This window comes from Cryptotermes secundus, unplaced genomic scaffold, assembly GCF_002891405.2.
Source record: "Cryptotermes secundus unplaced genomic scaffold, Csec_1.0 scaffold276, whole genome shotgun sequence".
NCBI classification, from domain to species: domain Eukaryota; kingdom Metazoa; phylum Arthropoda; class Insecta; order Blattodea; family Kalotermitidae; genus Cryptotermes; species Cryptotermes secundus.
Genome location: NW_019742963.1, coordinates 306,535 through 333,408, shown reverse-complemented (window position 1 = coordinate 333,408; position 26,874 = coordinate 306,535). Strand labels below are relative to the sequence as shown.

The 26,874-nt window shown below is 39.4% G+C and overlaps 3 protein-coding genes across 5 annotated transcripts in view; 2 read left to right on the top strand and 1 right to left on the bottom strand.

The window, feature by feature from the left end:
• LOC111873419 (DNA-directed RNA polymerase III subunit RPC5) overlaps window positions 1–15,157 on the top strand; it is a 26,150-nt gene extending 10,993 nt beyond the window's left edge. Inside the window, exons 6-9 of the mRNA XM_023868127.2 lie at window positions 4,683–4,884; window positions 6,073–6,275; window positions 8,257–8,420; window positions 12,760–15,157. Coding sequence (XP_023723895.1) covers window positions 4,683–4,884; window positions 6,073–6,275; window positions 8,257–8,420; window positions 12,760–13,123 — 933 coding nt within the window. The 3' untranslated portion in view covers window positions 13,124–15,157. The remainder of the gene's footprint in view (window positions 1–4,682; window positions 4,885–6,072; window positions 6,276–8,256; window positions 8,421–12,759) is intronic.
• Window positions 15,158–16,257: 1,100 nt separating this feature from the next.
• On the bottom strand, window positions 16,258–22,525 carry LOC111873425 (baculoviral IAP repeat-containing protein 5-like). Of its 3 annotated transcripts, none has more exons than XM_023868142.2 (5): window positions 22,358–22,525; window positions 21,827–21,940; window positions 20,162–20,271; window positions 19,004–19,121; window positions 16,258–17,050 (listed from the first exon to the last, which is right to left on the bottom strand). In XM_023868142.2, exons 2-5 carry the CDS (start codon window positions 21,938–21,940, stop codon window positions 16,958–16,960), a joined length of 435 nt encoding a protein of 144 aa, XP_023723910.1. In that variant the 5' UTR covers window positions 22,358–22,525; the 3' UTR covers window positions 16,258–16,957. The 3 variants fall into 3 exon arrangements, with proteins under 3 accessions (XP_023723910.1, XP_023723909.1, XP_023723911.1); XM_023868141.2 differs by having other exon boundaries at window positions 22,347–22,524; XM_023868143.2 differs by lacking the exon at window positions 22,358–22,525 and adding an exon at window positions 22,160–22,334.
• A 253-nt stretch (window positions 22,526–22,778) lies between these two features.
• The window catches only part of LOC111873429 (cilia- and flagella-associated protein 52), a 27,467-nt gene continuing 23,371 nt past the window's right edge, over window positions 22,779–26,874 (top strand). The window contains exons 1-2 of the mRNA XM_023868154.2: window positions 22,779–23,035; window positions 25,776–25,975. Coding sequence (XP_023723922.1) covers window positions 22,981–23,035; window positions 25,776–25,975 — 255 coding nt within the window. The 5' untranslated portion in view covers window positions 22,779–22,980. The remainder of the gene's footprint in view (window positions 23,036–25,775; window positions 25,976–26,874) is intronic.

The following is a 26,874-nucleotide window of genomic DNA, read 5'->3' as shown; positions in this document are numbered from 1 at the left end:
ATTTTAACTATTTGTAATTATTTTAATTAACTGGAACGTGGCTATCTTGGACAAAGTGAAGTTTTGTGTGTTGGTGATTTCTTTTTCTACTATAAATGCCTCTGATGATGGCTCCGTGGTGAGCCGAAACATGTAAGGCAGGTGGTGACGAGGTGGAAAACTTGAAAAAAGTGTCACATTTGACGGAAGGAACTTGATTGTTAACATTTTTAAGTTTCCTCTTTTTTAATTAGTGGTCTGATTATAGCAAATTTCAATCTATCAGGGAAAACACCAGTACTAAGGATTTTGCTGTATCTAGAGGCCATTTCCTCCATCTGCAATGTGAGGACTTGCCATGCTGTGGTGACAAGGGACCCACTTATCATGGGCCAGAAATATACACTGATAAAATATTTTCACCTAGTCAGATTACTAAGTTATGCTGTTGCAGGCTTCTTACTTATTTCAAGGGGAATACAGCCTGTGTGTGTCCCTCTAATGACTGTTTCACCGGGTGACAAATTTCCTTGAAACTTCTTTTGAATGTCATGCATTGTTGTGTCTCAGTTGTACTGTATTTATGGCTTTTGTATTTGTATGACTTGTTCTACATCCTACAGTCATTCTGACTTACTTTGGATCTACAGAATGTAATGTATGTACGTATAGATGGTAGCCCATCTGTGTATTTCCTACTGATGATAACTACAACATTGCAGTTGTATTAGTATTAGTATTAATATTAGTATTTATTCAGTATTCCAGACATCCACAAGATGGATACAGAACTTGTCCTCACTCATTACATACAGACCAATTACAACAGTATAAAATATAAATAGTTAAGGCCTTAGATTACATAAATAAAAAGTCAGAAACATGTCCTTCAAGAACAGCCATGATGTAACGTGTTTTGAGTTCGAATCCAGTCGGTCACGTGTGTAAGTCCAAATCCCACTTCTGACACCAAATGTAATGTGTTTGGTCACTGAAGACGCCGTAGAGATTGTTAAATGGTTTATTCAACCTACAAGTAACGGCTACAATTAATTATGACAATGTTGCGGGGTTTCACAACTTATAACCCTATTCGCAATATTCAATTCACTCTATTGTCAGGAGTGTACACGTTTCACAGTACGGGAGCTATATAAGTGTTACTGTATCACACACTCCCAATCAGTTCTCAGTTATCACAAACTGTCACTGATTATCACACACTTTCACTCGTAACTTGCCGCTGGCTAGATTCCAACTCTGCTCGCAGGTTGCTGCCTTGAGGACTGTTGATAACACACTCGCTCTCGCTTGCTGCTCAGCCAGCTTATATTCCGTTCGCTGTTACCTCACGCCGTCTTACGTCACCATGCAAAAGGGGGGGGGCTTCTCCATTGCGCAACATGTCACAATATTAAATAAGAAATCCACGATAAACAAATAATTATGAGTTGTGTGAACTGAGGTAAGAACCCATCTTTAATGTTCCTGGATTTAAAGTTTCCCCTCATTCGACATTCAATTTCACTGATGCCAAGTCTGTAATTTCACTGTTGAATTACCTCCATTTAAGATTTTCTTTGGTCTGTCTCTGAAATCTATTGGTCTCCAGTGCTACCATAAACAAAAGGTTTCACTGTAGTTTGTTGTTCGTGGAATGTGAATAAATAGTGTTCTGTCAGAGGTGGTTGTGTGAAATTTTGTTGCAGGTGGATCGTGAACATACAGTGAAATCGTGGTTTAGTGTTCCTACATTTCATTAAATCCCATATTTAATGAATATTGTTCCTTGATCTCAGCTGAAGGCCAACATAAACATGTTATTTTCTGGTAGTCACTGAATTTGATTTTAGTAAAGATCCCACATTTAGTGTAAGAAATTTTCAACCTTCCACATTTTATAGTTTGATTTCATGTGATTATGGTATGCTGGTAGTTATTGCCACATAACTATAAGCTTTTGTAAACAGTTTGGCATATTGAACATTCACCAAAACTATTACAGTTGCTTTGATTCTCAGCTGTAGTTCTTTCAGTGTTTACCTCATATGGCATTAATTGTTTTCAAAATTAATTGGATATTATCGATTATCTGGCTGTATTTGTGTAGAAACAGATAATTCCTTGTACATAATATGTAGAAGCTCAGTTCGTATTTCTGCTACAGAGCCCAACCGGTTAATGCTGTTTAGGGAGATAATTGTTGTTTATTGTGAGAACCATACAGAGCACACAAATACACTCTGTGGGAAGCAGGTGGTACATACAGGGTGTTTCACGACTTTAGGGCATAACTGCAAGAGGTGATTTCCTAGGTTTTTGTGATCAAAAAGTTCATATAAACATGTGTCCGATTTTGGACAGTTACGGAGTTTGACTGTTTTAAACTCAGAATAGAAGGTAATAATTACTGACAATAAAACAGAACAAAATAATAAACCAGCATAATACATGATACATTTAAAGTATGAATGAAAAGTGAACTTCATGAAATTACCTTTAATTTGAATTTATTGGTGTTTAATGCTGATTTTCGAAAATGCCACTGCTGGCTGCAACACAGGCTGCCACTTGGTTACAAACCGTGCCAGACATACCAACCCACCCCGCCTTAGGTACCTCTCAAGTGTCGAGATAACGAGAACGCTCTGTCTGTAGCTGGCTAAAAATAGTGACCCGCCAGCTGACAGACGCGGTTCACATGAGGCCGTGTACGGGAATGAAAAAGCGGTCATAACTCTGTAACCGTCCAAAATCGGACACATGTTTATACAAACTTTTTTAATCACAAAGACCTAGGAAATCACCTCCTGCAGTTATGCCCTAAAGTCGTGAAACACTCTGTATATTAACCACTGGGCTTTAAAGGGTTAAGCCTTGTAAGAAGATGAAAAGTAAAAAGGAAGAGGTATCCCTATAACAGGCTGTGAAGCCCCATAGGGTTGTGAGATGTTGAGATTCCCACATTTTCTAGACAGTTGATCCCAGGGCCATAATGCAGCTGAAAGGATTAGGTAAATTGAAAAAAAAAATCCACCTCATCGGGACTCGAACCCATGACCTTCCAGCTTGTAGCATAGTGCCTCAACCAGCTACACTACCACATTCCCTGAAGATGAACAGTTCTTGATGTCATTTTGCATAATCCTCAGTCAGTTAAAACCTTGATTTATTGTAAGAAAAGCCATTCCTGCACATATTCATTAAATAGGAATTTCACTATGCCAACAAACTGTGTATGCAGCTTTTTCTTTCTCATATCTGCCATTGCAAATATGGCAGCAGTTTGAAACTTTGAGGTTATGTGTGACAAACATAACGTAGTTGAAATCTGTGCTAGTGTAAACTATACACAGAAATGGCTTATTGAATTGTATAATCATTGACTTATGGTTCCCACTAGCTTTTTTTTAGACTAACCTGTTCCCATCCCTTCTATTTCCAATTTTACTTTTACCAGCTACAAATTAATTTGTGGGAACAGTAAAACAAAAGTTTATTATGGGAAAATTTAAACTCCTGCCATTTCTTCCTATGTGTTTGAAAATATGCTGAAGAATGTAAGTAGCAATGATATAATACTCAGGATATCATAATAAATTCATAGACAATGGCAGAGGCCTCTGGCATTGAACAGGAGCAATGTAATTACAATGTCAGAAGTCTTTTAGCAGAGGATAGGAAAGCATTTGAAGGAAAGTAAACATCACAGGTTTTCCCCAAAACTTGCTGCCATTTCATAAACTTGATGGGGAAGTTCCTTCAGCAGCAGTAGTGATAAATAAATAAAACGTTCTTTGTCTCTTATTGTTTTCCTAATATGTGGGTTGATGGATGAAAAGTCTCCTATCTCTAGTTTCCTCCTACAGTTCTTCATTTTCAATTTCTTGCCAGGTGTCTCCTCTCCTATAAATGTCTTCCAGTATTCAGCAGAACCATTTTTTGTCACCCCATAGTTTCTTTTCTTTAAATGTTAATTGCAATGCCCTTCTCAGTATCTTTGTTTTGTTTAATTTTGTTAATTTTGGGGTGCAGGGTAATTTTATGACAATGTCAGTAGCTAGTTTGTGCATCATTGAGCAGTGGGATCACAGATGAATTGCAAAGGATTTAGAGGGAAGCAGTAGTGACCTAATCAAGGTACTGTCACAGCATTTATTTGGATGTACTGTCAAACTTCTGCCAGGATCACCAGTCTTCCAATGAAGGTTTGAAGTGAACCCTTTCTGAATACAAGTCAAGCATTATTGCTGTGCTAATGCATTAGGTGTGTTCTTCTTCTGTTCATTCTGTTTGTATGGCCAAAGCACTGCAGTTGTTTATCTTATAAGATGGTGGCTAGTGGGGCTGTTGCAAGACTGTGACACGCCCAGCAGGCAGACAGCATGTGTTGGTAGGTGATGAAACCTGAAAAAGTAAAGTAGGATACAGAGATACTGGGTTTTTGGACTTTGTCCAGTGATTGAGGCTGGCTCTTTCTAAGGGACCCAACAGAGTAGGTGTCTTCCCTCACCTGAGGACATAAACAGATCCAGTTTCCGAAACATGTTTTTTCTTAGTTATTTAGGATCCGGACAAGGGACAGAGTCCAAAAACCCAGTATCTCTGTGTGATATACACCATTGTCAGAACCCTATAGTATCTAGTAAAGTAGTATAGTTAGGTCAGGATATTGCATGTACAGTATTGTTTTGACCTTGCAGCTTGAGAGGGGGAAGCTGTATTGCACCAAGGTTGATGAACGGGTGAACGAGTTGAGCTTGGGAGTGGAGGAATACTTGAAGTATTTGGTTCCTATTGAGGAGACAGAAAATCCATCTGCATTGGCAGGACGATCAGATATGTCTCTTAGCCACCTGAAGCTCCTTCCTGTTGTGGATCAAGTTAGGAACCTGCTTAGAGAAGGTATGCTTGAGATACCATGTATTGCAGACAGGCTTCTCAAAGGGCTCGTTTCATTTTTAAGTTGCCAAACTGTGCAGACTTACTGCATGCAATATGTTCACAATCTTTCATGAAACTAAACTATACTGTCAGTAGGTACAGTGGTTATTCATACATATATACAAGTGTAAGGCTTGCCCTCCTGTCTTTATTGGGTTGTCACCATCTTCAGGTTGAAATGCGCTATATAACAATGAGTTTCTTACCATAGTCACTTTGACCCTGAAGATGGCAGCAGCATGTTTGTCTGATATGACAGTATCCACCTACAAAACTACATGCTGTCACTACCTAGGAGACTGGAATCTTTGGAAGTGTTTAACTGATTAGGGGTGGAGAAATAAGTTATTTTAATTGTACACCGTGGAAAAAGTGTTTATACATCCTTATGTTGTCTGTTTTATGTTACCAGTTTTTGTACAGTATTTGAGACAACTGGCAATATTAAATTTAAACTTCACGTTTATTACATTTAATATCTATGTGAACAGAACTAAAATTCAGAGATCAGAGGTCCTGCAATAGCGATGGTGAAGCGCACTCTCTTATGCGATGTGTTATTCTGGTGCATCGTTACCAGTGTTGTGGAGCAACCTGGTGCATCCTTCTTCATAGTGTCCTGCTTTGAAGAGGGAGGCATCTAGTGCCTGCGAAACATGGGTACCTATCTGGAGCATCACAACCCAGAAGACTACGGATCTTCAAAAGTAAAATTTGAAATGTTGGATATGACATTCTCACATTGATGATCATAAAGAATTATGCCTTCTGGGATGTGACACTATGTAGTCTGCTTGCAACCTGATTTCATGCTAGTTTCTTGGTGATCTTATTCTTTGACCGTGAAGATGGAGGCAACATCTTCCTCTGAAATGTTAGTCAACTTTCAGCAGACTACACAGCATTATATCCCATAAGACAGAACTGTTTAAAATTTGAAATCCTTTGCTATATATGTCCAGCACCAAATTGCATTGAATTCTCTTCAGCAATGGCAGAGAAAAATGTACTGATTGATGTGACCTCTTTGTTATATCTTCATTTTATTCTCTTTGCCCGAATGAAAATGAAGATATGGAAACCAAACACAGGTCTTTGCTTTCCAATTGAGTATTTGCTGAATAATATTGTGTTTGTTTCCTACTGCAGCCAAGTTACTGCAGTTCTCACAGTTGGTAACACTGCTGGGACTGACTGATGATACAGTCAGTCTCCTACGGACAGTACAGCAGGTGGCGGTTCTAGTACAGGGTAACTGGGTTGTGCGGAGTGACATTCTGTACCCAAAGGACACAGCCAGCAGTGTCAGTGGAGTCCCTGCCGAACTCATGTGTCGTGGTAGAGACTATATCGTAAGTTGAAAGCAGTTCTTGTATAATACAAACTGTGGAGTACACCAGGCTTATGCCCACTTGGCTGCTTATCCTATCAGTGAAAGTGTTAAGGATTGGCTTTGCACCTTCACCTTTATATGGAGGTATAGCCCCAGTTCTTCTTAACACCCAGTACTATTGTCTGTCTAAAATATCTGAGGGTGTGTCATCAAATAGTAATGTAGATCACTGTGTTAATAAAGTTGCTAGATTCAATCTTCAACATAAGTGGGATCTAAAATCACTGTACTGGAAATCTGATTGAACACAGAAAACTCTTCTTCCATAAAGTTGTCTAATCAAGGTACAGTATACCCTCAGAGATGTTTTAGATGGATGGAAGTGAGTGGCTGGTGTCTCACTGGCTGCTTTATCCACTGGATAAGAGGCTGAGCTGGTCTGGAAATAGTGGCAAAGAGAAAAATCTCCACCCACCAAGTATTGAGCCCTGAATTTCTGACTTTTCAGCTCACAGCTCAGTCAGCTATACTTGTTGGTAGCAGAGCATGGTTCGATACACGGACCTCTGCCTCTTTCAGCATTTCGATTATTAGCTAAATGTTTTGCTCCTCCGTTTTCTCTCTTTTTTTTTTTCTTTGGCAGGATAACACTCAATGTACTCGTAAATAACAATACTGACCATGCATCAGTAACGTATATAAATAAAATAATGACTGTTCTATTGATGTTCATTGGTTTGTTGTAGCAGGTACAGTGAATTAATGTGTACCAGAATTAAATTTGCCTTACAGCTTTTGATGTAAATGCCCCATGTCTGATGCTGAATCTGTGTATTTAATGTTGGGAACTCATAATTAGGAGAACTTGCAAGATTTTAGATCTTGACTGAAGGAGTTAAGGTTGTGATGGCATTCAGGAGGCACTTGGTTCAAACCTTTGCCAGGACACTGGCTGTCCCATCTGAGGTATCTCATGGCTTTTCTCAGTGCATGCAGAGAAATGTCTATACCTGAATTTAGGTTACAACTACTTCCTTCCAAGTATTTTCAGATTTTGTCATCACACAATTGGACACCGCATAGTGTAGCTACTGAAAGCATCGTAATATAACCTGCAAGAATAGAAATTTCAGGTTTTCATGGCAGTTATAGCCTACTCCGGTGTGACACTGTGTAGTCTTGTAGTGGCTGCCTGCCCATCTACAGGAATATGCAGTTTGACAACCGAGAAATCCACAGTCTAAACAGAATGCTTCTGTGTTGATTTATGCAGTCATGAACAGGTTGGAAACTCACTGGAGTAATGAGGTGACTGAACGTGTACCTTGTAATTGGGAGGTGCTGGGTTTGAATATCAGTTAGTGTTGGCTGCTTTGCCCTCCCCCCATTTGTTGTATTTTATTTAATGGTGCTGTCAGTAATTCAGACTAACTATATAGCATCAGTTGGTTGCATGATGATGAACACCAAATTGGAAAGGATGAAAAGTTTAGTCTTCTGGGATACAACACCATGTAATATGTTGGAAATCATCTGATGTTTCAGAGGAACCTGTCGCCTCCGTCTTCAAGGTCAAAGAATAAGTCAAGCTGCTTTCTTGCTTGGCTTGTTTCTTTGACCCTGAAGATGGGGCTTACATATTCCTCCAAAACGACACTTCACATTCAGCAGGCTACATTATGTCACAACCCAAAAGACCAATACTGTAAGAACCCCAAATCCTACAGCTGGAAAAGATGTTGAAAGAAGCATTCATGGTCTGATTTATGTACTATCCTGGCATTTGCCTGAAGAGACTGAGGAAAGCCATGAAAAACGTGAGGATAGTCAGTGTCCTGGCCAAGATTCAAACTGAGCACCTCACAGATACCATCACTAGCGATTTGTCTATGTGGATGATTATGACATGACAGGCGTAGCATGGCATGCTTTAGGCAGAAAATGGACTAGAAATATACAAATGTTTATCATGATGGCATGTTGAATTAATTTTGTTCCAGTTATACTTATTTACTCAGAATCGTTATGTCGATCGACTGAGAGTGTCAGGTGTGATCAAGTTGCCATCAGAAGAGATTAGGGAGATCCTGGACCAAATCTCAAGGTTACGGGTCAACAAGGGCTGGGAATTGCGACTCCCATTTGACAAGGACTTCGTCAGCCGGTGAGCCTACTTAGTGGTGTTGCATGGATTGAGATATACATTTAGAGCCTTCATGTAGAGCTAGAGGAAGTGTGTATGGACTTCCATTGTCAGTCTGAAACGTCTTTCAGGATACACCATCATCAGATAATGATGTAGATTGTTACATCGTCTTTAGAAAGTTACTAGATTCTGTTTTCAGCATATTAATTAAATCAGAATTAACATATCAGATATTTAGTTGAACATTAAATTCCATTAAGTTGTCTGGTCCCTATACGACATACGTTCAGAGATGTTTTACACAAGATATATATAATTGTTTATGTGAAGATTGCCACTTGAAATACAGTTGAGGCTCTGATCTTCTTCTGGATTGGTGACTCACGCAATATGTCACTACTTGTGAAATCTGAGGCTCTCCTGGCAGTGACCTCATGTAGTCAGGTATGTATTTACTATCTTTGCCCTGAAGCGGCCTCCGTAGTCTAGGGGTAACGTTCCCAGCTCATGACTCAAGGTACGCAGGTTCAAACCTGGTGGAGGTCGTGGAATTTTTAAGGGCAGAAAAATTCAGGGAACAAGTCCTCCGGGAGGGACTTTAAGCCGTGAGTCCCGTGTCGTGGATTTACGGCACGTAAAAGATCCTCATGTCTCTAGGAGACCTCTGAGCAAAATTAGGCAAGTAATTACTATAGGATTCTGACGATGGTGTATAACACACTGATATGTTGGGATTTTGGACTTTATCCATCGTCCTAGTTTTTAAGATAACAAATAAAAACACGACGTTTCGGAAACTGGATCTGTTTCCGTCCTCAGGTGAAGGAAAACACCTATTCAGTTGGGTCCCTTAGAAAGAGCTAGCCTCAATCACTGGACAAACCAATGTCACAAAACATGAAGATTATAAACACCTGAGACCAGGCTTAAATTTCTACAGATCTATCTATCCTGGTTCCACGCTTGTAAGTGTTTGCTACAATTTGTCATGAATATTTTTTCTTATTAGCTCTCATGGACTTAGCCTGGTCTCAGGTGTTTATAATCTTCATGTTTTGTGACATTGGTTTGTCCAGTGATTGAGGCTAGCTCTTTCTAAGGGACCCAACTGAATAGGTGTTTTCCTTCACCTGAGGACGGAAACAGATCCAGTTTCCGAAACGTCGTGTTTTTATTTGTTATCTTAAAAACCAGGACGATGGATAAAGTCCAAAATCCCAACATATCAGAAAATTAGGCAAGTTTCCAATGCCTCTGGTAGAGGGGGGAAGCATCAAGGTACCGGGGGCCGACCTCGTTGGCTCAACGGGGCTGATGGTGTGCACCAGTACTGGCAGGGTATGGGGATTGGTAGAATATCAAAGGGGGACGTACAGTAGATCAACAACTGGTCGCGGTGCATGGGGAAACCCACCCCCTCCAATAATAATAATAATAATAATAATAATCTTTGCCCTGACAGTGGAGGCAACAATTGTCTTTGAAAAATTGGTAAAACTCTACTGTACAACAACATTTTGAAGGAATGTGCCACCTCCACAGCCAAGCATAGAATGGATGGTATGGGTAAAGGGACACAGAAGGCTGGAGCACTGAGCAAACCAACAGAAGTGAGGAGGATGGGGAAAGAATCTGTGGCCTTTTAAATGACCAACCGCATATCAACACATTCTTCATGTCTCATGCCACATCAGTATACTTCATGATAGTTATTTTCATGCACAGTTGCAGAACATACTGAATTGATGACAGCTTAGCAATTACAGAATTGGATATATACCAGGTTGAAATAATATGACATCCTCAGTGTGTAAGCAGGAGGATAAATCCTACCTCTGCATCCTTTGCATGTACATAAAATCTCCAGTCTTCTCTTTTTTCCCCCGCAGTTTTTCCATTTAAATTTCTTGCCAGCTCTTTCATTACTTCTTGATATCACTCTGTACATGGCCAAACCTACTTCTTCTGGGTTCTCGTAGACCTCTTTCCTTTAACACTTATTTCTAATGTCCTCAGTGTCTTTCTTCTGTGCATTCATGTTACATTGCTAAACCATTGTAATTATTTTTCTTCTGAGTCTATTAACAAATTCTTAATTTCAGCTTCCTCTCAAAAAATGTCATTTCTAATTCTGTCCCATCTTATTTCACTATGCTACAAGCCAGAAGGTTGCAGGTCCAATTCCCGATGTCATTTTAATTTCAATTGACCTTATCCTTCCAGCCGCACTATGGCCGTGGGGTTGATTCAGCAGATAACAGAAATGAGTAACAGGAATCTTCCTGGAGGTAAAGGGCAGCCAGCGCATAAGGCTGACAACCATGCCATCTGTGAGCCAATTGTCTAGAAAATATGGGAGCCTCAACATCTGAGAACCCCGTAGACCTTTCATGCCCTGTTACAGGGATAGCTTTACATCATATTTGCTTCTCAAAAGTTTCATGTCCATTGCTAGGATTTTGTGTTTGGTTTTCTTTGTAAGTGTCCTTGTTTCCGCTTATATGTTAGTACAAAGTTTAAAATGTAGAAGTTAACTGATACGTTTATTTTAGAGAAACCCTTTTGGTAAGAAAATCTGTGGTCTGCCTTAACAAGGGCAGTGCCCGAATTCTAATATGAGACAGTTCTGCTCCACACCATGGTCGCAGGCTGCTTCAATATCAAAAAGTGCTTGATAACGCCCAGAGTGGAGTATATATATGGTCCAGTTTGAGCATTAACCTTCTGGAAGCTTCTATTAGCATCATTCATTGCATCATCCTAAGAAGCTTCCAGAACATTCTATTGTTAACAGTATGTGAGTCTGTCCTGGACTTTGACCAATGTTGACAGAATTTTTGAGAAAGGAGGGACCACCGCTTTCGCCTTTAGTTAAAAACAACCTTATTTTCATGTGATAACACCGATGAAAGGCCAAGTTAACAATCATTTGATATTTCATGTTGATACAGTCTTTTCTTTGGATTATGTATCCCTAGGGATTCCTTTATAATGTATACCTTTATTCACTTAGTCTTTTCTTTGGATTATGTATCCCTAGGGATTCCTTTATAATGTATACCTTTATTCACTTAGTCTTTTCTTTGGATTATGTATCCCTAGGGATTCCTTTATAATGTATACCTTTATTCACTTAGTCTTTTCTTTGGATTATGTATCCCTAGGGATTCCTTTATAATGTGTACCTTTATTCACTTACAGGTGTAAGTGTAAGTATACTAGTTCAGCATACCACATACTGATTACCTTATATAACACATCAATCCCTTCATAGACCAATTTACCATATAACATATCAATTACCTTATGCAACGATTCATTACCTACCAGGTATTACCATATACAACATGCATTGTATTGGGATTTCTGTCTTCTGGAATATTCTTTTTATAATTAGATAAAATGTATAATTATTTTGTGACATGTTGAGCTATGGATCACCCCTACCTCCCCAGCGGTACATGGCGGTAACGTAACGCTCGCGTTACTACGGTAATAGGCGAGTTCCCGCCCCGCCACTCCCCTCCGCGGTGACGTAACGCGCAACGCTACGTACCCGTAATCAACTTCCTACTGTGACGTGGCACTCATTACGCAACCGGCAAGCACTGCAGCCTATATAAGTGAGCTGCACAGCTGGTACGAGGGAGTTCTACTAGTTCTACTGTAGCAGTCGGCGACTTCAGTTGTGCTGTGACAGCCGCCGAGTTATAACGTGGCCATCACCGAAGATAGTTCCGAGCAAGCCTACGAGAGTGTGTTATCAACAGTTCTCCAGTCAGCGGACTACAGTTGGAGTATAGCAGCCATCACGGAAAGAAGATCCGGACGTGTGTGTGATTGTGTAAGTGGGAGCGTGTGATACAGTGATACAAAGCTCCCCTACTGTAAACGTGTAGACTACTGAAGACAGAGTGAACTGATTTGCGCATAGGGTTATAAGTCGTGAAACCCCGCAACAGTGTTAACAGATTAATGCGATTAGGGTTATAAAGTATGAAACCCCGCAACTGTGAGATAATTAATTGTAGCCGTTATTTGAAGATTGTTAAATAAACCAATTAACCATCTCTACGGCGTCTTCAGTAACGTAAACACGTTACAATATCAATTACCTTATGCAACGATTCATTACCTACCAGGTATTATCATATACAACATGCATTGTATTGGGATTTCTGTCTTCTGGAATATTCTTTTTATAATTTGATAAAATGTATAATTATTTTGTATTAATGTGTTAACCTCACCAACAGTGTTTTCCTCCAAACCTTTTGTGAAGTTCCAGCATTCAATCCTCACATCTTCCTCACAAAGAGTATTAATATGGATTCTATTTATTTCATCTGTGTGTCAGATATCCAGAGGTAGTCCAGAGGCAGCAGATGTGGTGGGAGGCGAAACAGAAACAGTTGACTGAAGCATTAAGAGAGGGCAGTACTGGATCTTCATCCCCTGGCAAATCAAGACGAAAATCCAACAGAGATTCTTCAGTGTCGGATAATGAGGTGTCAGGTGATGGCAGACCATCCCCAAAACGCAACCAGCGGAGGAAAGCCAAGTGTCAGGAGTCACTCAGCTCAGACGAGAGTGGAGCAGAGAGTGCACATGGCATGAAGCAGCCTCAGAACAATTGTGTGATGGGAGCAAAAGTTCCACGAAGGACGAACAAGCAGAACATACCAACAGCTGTAATCAGTGTTGAGCCAATGGAGACATGACGCGTGTGTTAGCTTCTTCTAGAGTTGGCTTGTATAACGCACTGTGTATATTATTTGATGTATTTTCTTTCATGCAAGCTTGTTCTCTGCCCTTCATTGGACTTTGTACAGTAGACTTCCTTTTCTGCAGCGGCATCACAGTGCCGACAGTATTTTGTTATATTTATTCTAACAGAAAGTTCTGAAGCCCATCTCCACTTTCTTTTTTCTATAAACTTCTGCATTTATACTCCTATCCAAAGACATTCTTGCATTGTGTAATGGTATTTTTTTATTATTATTCCATGATTTGGACAGAAGTTGATGAATTTGATACTGAACCTGTTATTTGTGTTTATACCAGGATCTTGTCAAAGGGCTGAAATGCCGAGTAATGTGCATCTCTTGAATGTTAATATGGCTGAAATTTAACACAAAGATGCATATATTGGTTTTGTTGAAAGTCACAGATTATGACTTCTGGAAAAAGATAAACTACAATGAGCACTGACTTCTGGGGGTGTGACACCATGTTGTCTGGCAGAAGTTTTACTGATGTTTCAAAGAAACATACTGGCTCCATCTTCGTGGTGAAAGAGTAAACTAAGGAAGCAGAGTGCTGAGCTTTGCTTAGTGAGGGGTGGAGTCCAACTGGGTCCACTCAGCACAGCAGCCACTGATTGGCCTATTGTAGCCTGCCCCAGATGATTCTTTACCCCTTTACCTCCAGGAAGATTCCTGGTACTCATTTCTATTAGAGGCTGAATTGATCCTAGGGCTATAATATGGCTGCAACGGTTACGTCAATTGAAGCAACCTTCCAGCTTGTAGCCTAGTGCATCAACCAACTATGTTATGCATACCAACCATATGTGGTTGGCATGCATAACATATACCATATATATATATATATATATTGAGATTTTCATGGTGGTGAATATTTATGTTATGGCCTTGTAGATTATGACACCATTTGGCCTGTAGGAGGTTGCAGATGTTTTGGGAAAATTCTGAAAATATAAGCAGTACATTTCTCTGAAATATTGGTACCCATCTACGAGACTATATGGTGTCATAACCAGAAGACCACAATCTTCAGTTTTGTATCTTAGTATCTTGCCATGTAAATACACTGTATCCTTGCACTAGCAGATATGCTTCAATTGAATATTATTGTGTGTTCTTCCATTATGCACGACATTGGTCATATGTTAATTTGTCAGTTTTTCCATATATATATACCTTGACAAGTTTTACTGAATTTTCCACACCAAAACTGAATCACTGCTTGGACCTACTAGTGATCATTATGATTTTGAAACTAAATGTGAGCATGTATGTGTTCGCTTTGCATTGCTGCTGCACACACATACAAGAATATGGTGCTGTGACTGCACATACAGCTACTGAGTGATCTCCCGTTTCTGGAGGGGAATAACAGTAGGTGGGTGGGACATATCAAGCCCAACCATTCCTCCCAGTCTTGGGATTTATCTTGTTAACAATACATACACTAGCAACAAGCTTTGGGCTGGTTGACGTAGGACAGGAGCTGGAAAGGAATACAAGAGTAGTCGGGGTGGGGGGAGCTTCAAGTGCTGTGACCCCCATCCAGGGAACATCTCTCCATGGCCTCAGTATGGACAGTTATGTTGGTACATTGCTTATATGCAGTCTCCTTTGTTAGAACCTCTTTGGATTGTAATGCATTACACAGTAATGGACAATGTAACACTTCTGAAGATTAACATGGTCTTTGTATATCGAATGTTATTTTGTATGTAAGTGAACAACATCAACATTTTATTTTGGTGTGTTGTCAGACTTTTGTTTTTGCATGAAGGAACAGTGCTGGTAAGTGTAACAGTTAAAAGAACAGTCTATAGCTTTTCTGCAATGTGCAAATAAACTTAGGTTGTGCTATAAAGTGTAAAAATTAGTTTCTAGAGTATCATAATATTGAAAATTGTGCTAAGATGCTAAGAAATATACTGATTAGTGATTATTTTATGTTGACAGACAATTTCTGAAGAAAGTAAAGTCTAATTTATTATGGATGAGATTTTATTGACTGTTCCTATCACATTCCATAATGCTCCAGGCTGACACAGGATATACTGCCGAGCAAACTGCCCAGACTTTCACTACTGGTACTGCCATCCACTAAAGAACCAATGAATAGCAATATTCTCCTTCTTAGTGGGTGAGTTTCTATGTGTATGCATTATGTTTAAAAATAATTTGGGGGGGGACAGTGGGAGGCAATGCCCTGTTCAAGTTAATAGGGACGGTTGACTGAGGATATATTATGAAAGGAGAGCAACAGATTACAACTCCCACCCCCTCAGTCTCTAAATTGTGGGCATCATCTGAGTCAGCATTTGCCTGGTCACAGAAAAAGGACATTGTTTCTCTTGCCTCCTCCCAGAAGTGGCAATCATTGTACCGTGACTGAGGAACCTTAACCCTTACCCCTCTTACGTTGATATATAATCAACAATGAAGAAAATGGTTTTAGGAGTAATTCATCTATAGAAATGGCCTCACATAAATTAATTAAAGATATATTAAATGCAGGAAAGATAGAGGGGTGGATAGAAGTGACCAGAAGACATAAGAAGATGCTGGATGACCTTGGGAACAGAAGAGGATATTTTCATTTGAAGGAGAAAGCTCTAGATCGCATCAAGTGGAGGAACTGTTTTGGAAGAGACTGTGGACCTGTTGTCTTGACAGATTAGTGATGAATGAATGAATATTAAACGCAATGAATAACAAAATATTAGTCGGTGGCATTTTCTGTGATTTGAGGAAAGCTTCTGACTATGTCAAACGTGACATTTTACTATCTAAACTAGAATTATATGAAATGGTAAGGCCAATGCAGTAATAAAATCCTATCCCAAAGATAGGTACCAAGGGGTTGTAATCAATAATTGGCATATTCATTCCAGATGGGGCAAAGTTAATAATGGTGTTCCCCAGGGATCAATACTGGGACCTTTATTGTTTCTTTTATATATAAACGACCTACCAAACATTATAATTAGTCATTTCAAACCTGTTCTTTTTGCAGATGACACCAGCATAATTATCACGAATTCTAGCCCTTTAGATTATGAAAACAATATTATTCAAACATTTAAAAACATAAATGATTGGTTTAAAGCTAATTTATTGACACTAAATTTCGATAAAACATATTTTATACAATTTTCGACTAAGAATAGCTGTCCAGCGGATATACATATTGACTGCGGTAACAATCAGATCGCTAAATCTACTAATACCAAATTTCTTGGATTATTGACAATATGTTGACTTACTCATTGTGATTTGTCTTGGATAATGTGTGTAATTGTTATGGATTAAGTATAATTAATTTTTATTTACATAATTGATGAGATTTGTCCTGTTGTCTTTGACTATTTCTATATCCACTGGTCTTCCAGCCATATAAAGGATCCATCAAATGTAAATAAATGAACTAAGGATAATCTTAAATGAAATTCAACACTGAGTTTCTTGACTTGAGGATCAGTAAAACTGAGCATTTAATAAAGGAAAATGTTAACTTGAGGTACAATACATCAATTCATACTAGGAATCATTCATTTCCGTAATTCATGCAACTTAAATAACATCATAATATACAATAATTTTACCAAACTTTGGAAACAAATTGTAAAAGACATATGGTTACTAAGATAAGCTGGTTAAGTTACGTAATTACTGTTGGTGAAACATGTCATGTTAGCAAAGCCAGTAAGATGTGAATATGTAACTTCTTTTTATAATTTCTTGTGCATTTCTTCATGTACTTTGCATACAGATGAACAAGAAGTATTTATACTTTTACTTCTTTAATTTACGTAATTTGGTTATTTTTTTCCTTACTTCTGCAGCCATTTCTATGAAGCTAGCCCGGTAGGTTTCATATTCTTCTTTCTGAAACAACAGACTTAAATTACACACAGGCGCACATACAACCCATATGTATGTATAATAGCCAACAGGTCATTGTGGGAAGCTGGGATAGTACAGTCAGTATAGTGACACAGACTGGACAGCTGAGGGTCACAGTTTAAGTCCTGGTAGGGGCAAGATTTTTCTCCTCTCCATGTCATTCAAACCCATCCAGCCTCCTATCCAATAGGTGCTGGGGATGAAGCTGACCACTCACCTCCCTCTAGTGATGAGGTCAAGAATGCATGAATCTATACATTCACTCTCTCTCACCTCTTCATGGTGTAGTGCTTAATTAGTTAAGTATAGCGACAACTTTACCTTGTAATAGGCCTTCTGTCCCACCATTTCTCCCAAAGAGCACTCTGTAGAGAAATATGTACAGAAAACAACCCCATATAATTCTGAACTCAATGTCACTTTGTTTCTTCCACAATAAAAGCACTGGTAACATGAGCATGCGTGTTCATACTGTTATTGTGTGTTTGGAGAGTTATAAATGGGGCACTATGTGAAATTCCAAAAAGGGCCATTTTAGTGTGGGAATACAGTTTTCTCTATACAGGCTGCCCCATAAGAGCTGGGATAGTTCAGTTGCTAAAATGTCTAGGCTACAGACTGGACAACTGAGGACTCATGGTTTGATTTCTGGCAGCTCTGGAGCCCCCAAAGCCTCCTATTCAATGGGCTTGTGGCACGAAACTGACCACTTACTTCCATCTGGTGCTGATATAAAAACATCAGGAGCTCTATCTCCACTCCCTCATGTTTCCATGGTGTAGTGCTTAATTAAGCACTGGGACAACCTTACTTTTCTCACCTTCATGACATGCCTCACATGAATTGTTCTGATGGTCACAAAAATGATGTGTTAAGTCCAACAAGTAATCACCACAAACAGCAAGAATAGCCTTCAAACTGATGTATTTTGCTTATATTATTTAATTCCTTATCTGCACTTTGCACATAATGCAGTAACACTCTTATATATACATAGATTTTAAGCTTACAAAATGAACACATATATTTACAGTTGAGCTATATGACGTTAATCTACCTAGTGATCAAGATTATTTTACATCAAACTATTTAATGGGAACTGAATACTGGAGAAGTAATTTTATTTTTAAATATGTCTACAATTAGATCAAAACTAAAAATGTACTTGTCACTGGAATCCATTACCTTGCCCATGTTAAGTGGGTGATCACTTCTTGGGCAGCCTGAGAACAGTGACAAGACACCAGTCCGATGACACTTGACAGGGGAAACCCGTACTATAATGCTGGTATTTGCCTTCAACTGCCTGAGGCACTGATTTCACTGATTACAATTTCATAATACTGTCACGTGTTGTGTATGTCATGCGACAAATAACTTCACGTGGGTCTCGGATGTAGCGACTCTTTATTGGACACACACTTATACACCATACAATTATTATCGCTTGTGGTATCACGTGACTTCTGCGACGTCTCGACTAGGTTCCAACTGCAATGCATGAAGGCTAAGTAGCTCTGTGGTTCTCGCTTATGTAGGTGTTATGCGGACCGNAAGGCTAGGTTCCAACTGTCTTGTATGAAGGCTAGGTTCCAACTGCGTTGCATGAAGGCTAATTAGCTCTGTGGTTCTCGCTTATGTAGGTGTTATGCGGACCAGATACGAGACACCATTCGCCAAGGTTCGATCTTACGGGTTCGGCAATCCGTTGCTTCGAGAACACTCTTTATACACTGGTAATGTGTTTCGTCTCATCCACTGTTACTCAACGGCCTTCTGTTGTTCATCTCTGGGGGAACGCTTTTGTTGTTTCAGCATTGTCTACGCAACGGCCCACTGTTATTGTGTTACCATGGAAGTATCTACTCCATACATGTTACAATACTTTTTTCAGCTTGCAAATGCTTGAACATAAAATGTGCAAAATATACAAACCATGATATTTCTTCTCCTTTCCAAGGGTAAGTCGAAATAGTTGCCAACAGTCATGTCAGCCTCTTTCTTCCCAATCTTCACATACAAGCATGATGGAGAATGCTTCTTGTGTTCTTTCCTACAAAGCAGAAGAAACTTTAGAAAATATAGTATAAATAATACATAATTTTAACTCATGCTTTGAGTTGTAATTCTAGATGGTTTCACTATTTCCTGAGATTCTGCTTGCTGAGGGCAAGAGACAACAGAGAGAGAACATATCTTGTTGGATGTGAGGTTCTCACAGCAGTTGGTTGCGGATCCAGTTCAAAAATATGAGAGGCTTAAACTTGGCAGTGGTCGAGCCTACGACCATTCAAATGACTAAGCTGCCATTGTAGCATAAGATATGTAAGTTAGGCATGATGTTCTCTGTAAAGCCTGTACTGACAGAGGACTTGTATGTAGTGCAAAAGGAAAATTTTCAATAACCTGTTATATGTGTGAAATATACACTTGACTAAAGGCCAAAGTGTATTCCTAACAGACAAACCCACCTCTTCAGAGAGGATGTTACATAAGGACTTCAGTTGGGGGGGNTGGGTCTCAAAGAGGCTTCACACTAAGATAAACTGACTGGCAGTGAACTATCAGTCATAAAGTAACTTTGACTTTGATCCAGTTCTGTTGAGTGAAGTGACGTAAAGTAGCTGGTTGGTGAGTGAGACAGTTCAGTTGAAAGTCAGCCACTGAAGAGAAGACTAAGAGGTTGGTGTGAAATGGCCGCCAGCCTGGGACCCAGTTAGTTGAGTTGTCAGTTGATAAAAGAGTTCTGCACGGGCAGTTGTGACAAGAGGACCTGAGTGCAGGAAGCTGAAGAAACTCCCTTGGTAGAAGCCATTACCAGGAAATGCGTAGTGGAGAATGTTAATAGACTGCAGCCACTAGTGTGTGTCAGTGATCTGTAGTTCTGAGCAGTGTGTACAAGTGGTCAATAAATCCAATTCACCAATCTTAACCCTATCTATAGTCACACACCCTTAAGCCATAACAATATTTTTTCCAAGTAACAACACAAAAACATTATGCTGGTTATCTGTAGCTGCAACCAAGAGTACCATAACATGCTACCACACTACAGTATCAGCTTCTAACTGCAGGCAAAAAAATCCCACATACCATGGTTCATCATCTTGTTCCCAGCCATCAAGCTTCTTGAGGCACACTTGACATTGTGCAAGGTCAGGCTCACTTTTTGAGCCACAGAAAATGAACCCTGCTTCTGCCATCTGGAAGCATGAAATTACAGACCTCTACTAATTTGATTTGTCTCATTCTGGTCCGTCACACTAACAATCACAAAATAGATAACTTACAGTCCAGTGCAACACACAAGTTCACCACACTTCGGTCTTCACTCACCTTACATGTTTCGATTCAATAGAATCATCTTCAGAGGCGTACCAGTATGAATACTGGTGACAGTGTTTCCTACTCATACTGGTATGCCTCTGAAGATGATTCTATTGAATCGAAACATGTAAGGCGAGTGAAGACCGAAGTGTGGTGAACGTGTGTGTCGCACTGGACTGTAAGTTATCTATTTTGTACAGACCTCTACACTTTCTTCTACTAGACAAGCCAGCATAAGGGGGTTTGCTGGTAGACAGCATGAGCTACCTGTTCTGAACCTATTAGTTAGAAGCACTGACAGTGGGACTGCACTGTTGCAAGTTCAAGCCTGTTCCTTATGCAATGTGCATTACTAACAACCATCTGTAAGAGCTTTCAGAGCAAAATACATTTAACGAAAAAAAAAAAAACTGCATTCACTGAACTCCAGCATTTCACAGTGTTACTTGTGGCATCACTGAATGTTCTATGTATCCTCACTTCCTCCCTCTTCCTTTACCTCCTTCTAGGCCATGCCATAGCTCAAGCAGTTAGTCGCTGGCTTCCCACCGCGGTGGCCCGGGTTAGATCCTGGGTCTGGTCAAGTGGGATTTGTGGTGGACAAAGTGGCGCTGGGGCGGGTTTTCTCCAAGTACTTCAGTTTCCCCTGCCAATCTTCATTCCACCAAATTCTCCATCATCATAATCACCCGGGGCAGGCTACAATAGGCCAATCAGTGGCCGCCATGCCAAGTGGACCCAGTTGGACTCCAAACACCACTAAGCGAATTAATACCTCCTAAGTCACAGTGCACATGACTCAGCCCTGAATTCTGGTGAAAAACATTATAGGGAGCAGGCAGGCCAGAAGCACAAAACTAATACTCTGGTTTACAGCATGTGGGGAGGCACAATAACCATTTACACAACTTTAGTGTATGCTCATTAGATCTGAGGTTCTCACAGCAGTAAATATGAAGAGTGTCCTCTGATACGTCATGCTGTGCATGCCAGTAAAGGTTTACATTTCGGAGGAATGTATTTGCTTCCATCTCCAGGGTTGAACAGTAAGCCAAGCAAACAGTTTTCAGACATACAAGCATTTTGGGCTGAGTCAGATTTGAGGGTCCCATGGTGGTGAATATGAAGGTTATTGCCTTCCAGGATGTCACCTTGTAATCTGGTACAGAAGTACCCATGCCTTGTAGGAACCTGACCCTCCATCCTCACTGTACCCTGAAGGCAGCAGATTCTTCCAAAATATAGGTTCATTTCTACTGGGATTACTGGTGTCATATCACAGAAAACAGCAATCTTAAGTTTCTGAACATCATTATAAAAATGCATCACTATGAATTCTTTGGCAATAAAATTCAACTGGCACACACATCCACTAATTATCCATTGATTCTTATACGGCTTAGACATCAAAGTAATAAATTTATATTATACCTTATGTGCATTGCATGAACTATCTTCATCAAACGGCCATTCACTAAATGTTTCCAGCCGTTGGTCTTGGAACATATAATCTTTCATGTTCTTGTACTGCGCTAGCACCTCCATCTGTAAAATTACATGCAAAATGTGGTAAAGACGAACGAACATGACCAACTGGGGACAGTTGGTTTACGGTTGTATAACGTTAAGTAGCAGAAACATTGTGCCAATTGCTCTACAGTCTTCTGGGCGTTTCTAAGAGTCCAGTGATTGGTACTTTCAGAGCGGAGTACGATATGTTGAGGGTTAAAACATATTCCACATTACAGTAATCATGATACTCACGCCGTGGTAACTTAAAATTTCTTTTAATATTTTCCGATTAGAATTAAGACCTGAATTCTTTTCCTTGGGGATCACGTCGAGTTCTGATACTGTCAGTCTCAAAGAATATTTTATTATTCCTATAATCAATTACAGCTAAGCATTCAATTTCAACCCTTCGACTTTAAATTAATTATTAACTCCTCACCTATACGTTACCTTCAAATCACTTTAAGAGTAAACAAATGCTCCCGGTAGATTGCGTCATTGACAGTTCTCGAATTTAATATCGATTATCACTATCGAATGATTCATCGAATGTCAACAGCATCGATGTAACTACGTACTGAGAAGTTTTCAGGTGTATTTTTGTGCTGTTTCAGTGGTGTCAATGATGCTCTGCAGAATGGCGGAAACGATTCATAACAAATAGTTAAATCTCGTATGAAACTCTCGTTTAAATAAATGTATTTTGTCAGAGAGTAGCCAAAGGCTGTTTTAAACGAGGTGCAGTTTCTTTGTCGCTGTTTGGGTGTAAAGCCATTAGTAATAATATTTATTCAACAGTAAACAACATTCGAATGAACTGTGCACTCAGTCTTTCGGTCTGTAACACCAAATAATCTGTGAAAGCCTCAATTCCGACAATCGAATCATTCGATACTTCTCATTCGATTGCGCTTGTTACTGCTTTCAATTGTTCGTTGCTATGGCTACAAGCCCGTTTTTGAAATCGTTTAAGTGAGCAAAGGAGTATATCATTGCTTTGTGTGCTAATTGCTTGTTTTATTATCATGCAGACATCATTTATTCCTTGCTGAAAACATAAATATTAATACATTATGTCCGACGAAGAAGTGAACGATTTAGAACTAGTTTCTGTTATAGGTTTCGAGGGTATGTATTTAAAAGAATGTAAATATTTCTGTTAGCCAGTGTTATGTAAAAATGTAGCATCTGAGGTTCTCGTAGCAGTGGTTGTGAAAAATTTAATCTGCTGGAATATAACACCGTGTATTCCGTTGAAAGTCATCCGATGGTTCGTGTATGTGGAGTGTACATGCGTACATATATACATATACACATATACATACACACATAATTTTTTTATTGTCTCTATTCATTTCCCTTTAGGCCGTGCCATAGCTCAAGCGGTTAGTCGCTGGCTTCCCACCGCGGCGGCCCGGGTTCGATCCCGGGTCTGGTCAAGTGGGATTTGTAGTGGACAAAGTGGCGCTGGGGCAGGTTTTCTCCGAGTACTTCGGTTTCCCCTGCCAATCTTCATTCCACCAATTGTTCCACAATCACCCTCACCTATCATCTGTGGCTGGTACAATAGGCCAGAAGTGGCCGCAGTATAAGGGACTTAGTCCCACCCCACTAGCAATTCATTCATTCATCAGTAATCTGTCAGACGACAGGTCCAGTTCCTCCACTTAATGTGATCTAGAGCTTTCTCCTTCAAATGAGAATATCCTCTTCCGTCCCCAAGGTCATCCAGCATCTTCTTACGTCTTCTTCCTTGTCTTCTGGTCACTTCTATCCGCCCCTCTCTCTCTCCTTCAATAACTTCTTTTAGAAGGCAGTTACTGCGTAAGATATGACCAATCCAATTTTTTCCTGTGGCGCTACAGCCCCAATTTGGGCCTAGGCCTACCTCCATGAAACTCTCCGTTTCACTTCGGTTTACTAGATCTTACACATACGGTAGGACTCCTTGGGCAAGTGATCAGTTCGTTGCAAGGACTCTACCTGTAGACAAACACAGAAAAACGCACACAAACATCCATGCCCTGAGTGGGATTCGAACCCACGATCTCGGTTTCCGAGCAAGCGAAGACAGTGCATGCCCTAGACTGCTCGGCTACCATGACCGGCGACCAATCCAATTAGCCTTCCGTTTTCTTATTTCGTGTAGGATATTCCTCTGCTCACTGACTCTAATTAACACTTCTTCATTTCTCACATAATCGGTCCAACTGATCTTTTCCATCCTTCTCCAACACCACATTTTGAAGCTTTCCAGGTGTTTCTGATCTACTGCCCTAAGTGTCCAAGTTTCAGCCCCATACAAAGCAATGCTCCAAATGTAGCATTTCACTAGTTTCTTTCTCAAATTGAAGTCCAATTTGCTGGTAAAAAGATTCTTCTTCTTGCTAAATGCAGCTTTTGCCATGGCAATCCTAGATTTAATTTCACAAGTACACCTTCCATCATCTGTTAACAAGCTACCAAAATATTTAAAACATTTCACATTCTCCTGTTGTTTTGGTCTATCTTTATTGTGACTGGGGTTGGTTGTCTCGAAATTTTCATTACTTTTGTTTTGTCCACATTCATTTCCATGCCATAGCACCTTCCAATTTCGATTAGTCTATCACTCGTACCCTGTAGCATAGTTTCTTCCTTAGCCATTAACACAAGGTCATCTGCATATTTCACAGTTTGAATAATTTGCCCTCCTAATTTGAAGTCTCCAAGCCCATCCAGAGCTTCCTTGGTAAGGAATTCGCTGTACAAGTTGAACAAAATTGATGATAAACAGCATCCTTGTCGAACTCCTCTTCCAATCTTCACACCTCTTGTCTCCCCTCTGTCCAGTCGCACTCTAACTTTCTGATCCTTGTACAGTTTACTAATCAATCTTCTTTCCCGCCAATCGATACATGTTTCCTTTAGGATCTGCATTAATTTGGTCCAATTTACACAGTCAAATGCCTTCTGCCAGTCTATAAAGCAAGCACACAGTTCTTCATCTATCTCCAAAGTTTGTTCTGCTATAATTCTCATCATCCCAATTGCATCCCTGGTTCATTTTCCTCTTCTAAATCCAAACTGATCCTCTCCAAGTATATCCTCTATTTTCCTTTCAATTCTTCTAGCAATACAAAAAATAATATTTCCCTTTAACAAAATGAGTTTAAAAAATAATTTAATCACATAATTTTAGACGTATTTTTTTTTTAGTAATGAGATTAATCTGCAAATACATCGGTGAGGAGTTACTTATATCTCATGTTCACACAATATTTTAATATAGTTAATACTGGTTCCTAACTTTTTCTGTAATTGTATCAACAAAAGGTTAAACAAATTTTGTTTTCTCAAACGTTGTCATGTTTAAGCAAAATAGTTCTGCAGTATTTTGTTCTAGTTATGTTTGTCATAACAGATGTCTCTACTAGTCCTGCCAAAGTAAACACAAATATTTATTTTCTAATGTGAGATTAAGATTCTGATGGCGATGATTATAAAAACTACTGCCTTGTGGATTGGAGTGGAGCACCAGTATTTTGTAGGAGTCTGCTGTCTCCATCCTCAAGGATATTCAGTCCTGAAAAAGATCAACCGGTGTCTGTGAAAAGTTAGTACCCGTCTGCCAGACTGTCACATCCCAGAAGGCATATTTGAATATATTTATACGTCTTTAAAGTATTTGTAGTCATGTTACTTTTGCCTAATTTAATGTACTTTATGTTAGTTTGGGTCTAATAAACCTAAAACATAGAAGTTATGTCACAAATTTGGTGACATATTACATACTAAAGTGACTTAATTATTTATAAAATAGTTCCTTCAATGATCACTGTGAACTAAAGGAATTATTGGATGACAGTTGTGTTTGGTTGCGTATTAGGTGCCACAGTACAAGGTTTGAATATTCATCCAGATGGACTCCATTTTGTTTATCCTCTTGGCTGCAAAGTGGTGGTTCAGGATTGGCAGACAAAAAGACAGATTTTTCTTTCTGGACATACCAATGTTGTATCGGCCATTGCTGTTTCTCCAGATGGCAAATACATTGCATCTGGTCAGATCAATCACATGGGATTTAAGGTCAGTATGCTTATGTATTAACATTTACTGTCAGGAGTCAGGGTAGCTCAGTCAGTATATTGATTAGATCACAGGCTGCATGACAAGGAAATCAGGGTTCAGTTCTTTTCAGAGACAAGAATTTGTTATCCCCACCATAACCAGACTGACTCTGGGGTCCACCCCGCCTCATATCCAGTGAGTGCCAAGGCCTCTTTCCCTGAGAGTCAAGCAGTAGGGGTATGAGGATGACCACACTCAATCTAATGCAAATGTTAAGAATGCATACAGTAGTTTTGGTGGACATACTAGCAAGCATTACATGTCTAGAGACACTGGATTCTCGGGCTTTGTCCAGATTCAAAAGAAGTTAAAAGAAACACATTTCGGGAACTGGATGTATTTCCATTCTCAACAGGTGTTTCCCTTAATAAAAATTAGCCTTAGTCAATTTCAGTTTATTTAAAATTCAAAAATAGATCCAGATACAGGCTGGGAAACAACCATTGGATATAGAATGAGTCACAGATAAAAAAACAAACATTCCATTCCCACAGGAACAAGTCAAGGCATTCATAATATAAAACAAATAAAAAGAACGTATCAACCATATATACAACAAAACTCTCCCAGTTTCCAAAAACAACGCAAAACCAAGACATAGAACTCTCAAAGGTTTCAGGCATCAGTACAAGCTCTTTTTTCATTTTCATTACTCATCTATTATTTCATAAAATTAAAAAACTTTAGGATGTGGAAAAGTCATATTGGATAAATAAGCAGTACAAAGAACTAAGTCAAGACATAAGAATAGAACCAGAAAACAATTAATCTTACCGACTAGTATGTACAAAAAATTTATCCACAGTATAAAATGGGTGACAACTCAATAATTCTTTTAATTTTAATTTAAACCGTTT

Coding starts and splice junctions, on each gene's coding strand:
- LOC111873425 (XM_023868142.2), bottom strand. CDS start 21,940: ATGGAGGTGCTAGCGCAGTACAAGAACATGAAAGATTATATGTTCCAA. Junction 20,272..21,826: donor GTTCATGCAATGCACATAAG/GTATAATATAAA, acceptor TCATGCTTCCAG/ATGGCAGAAGCAGGGTTCAT. Junction 17,051..19,003: donor AAAGGAGAAGAAATATCATG/GTTTGTATATTT, acceptor CTGTTGTTTCAG/AAAGAAGAATATGAAACCTA.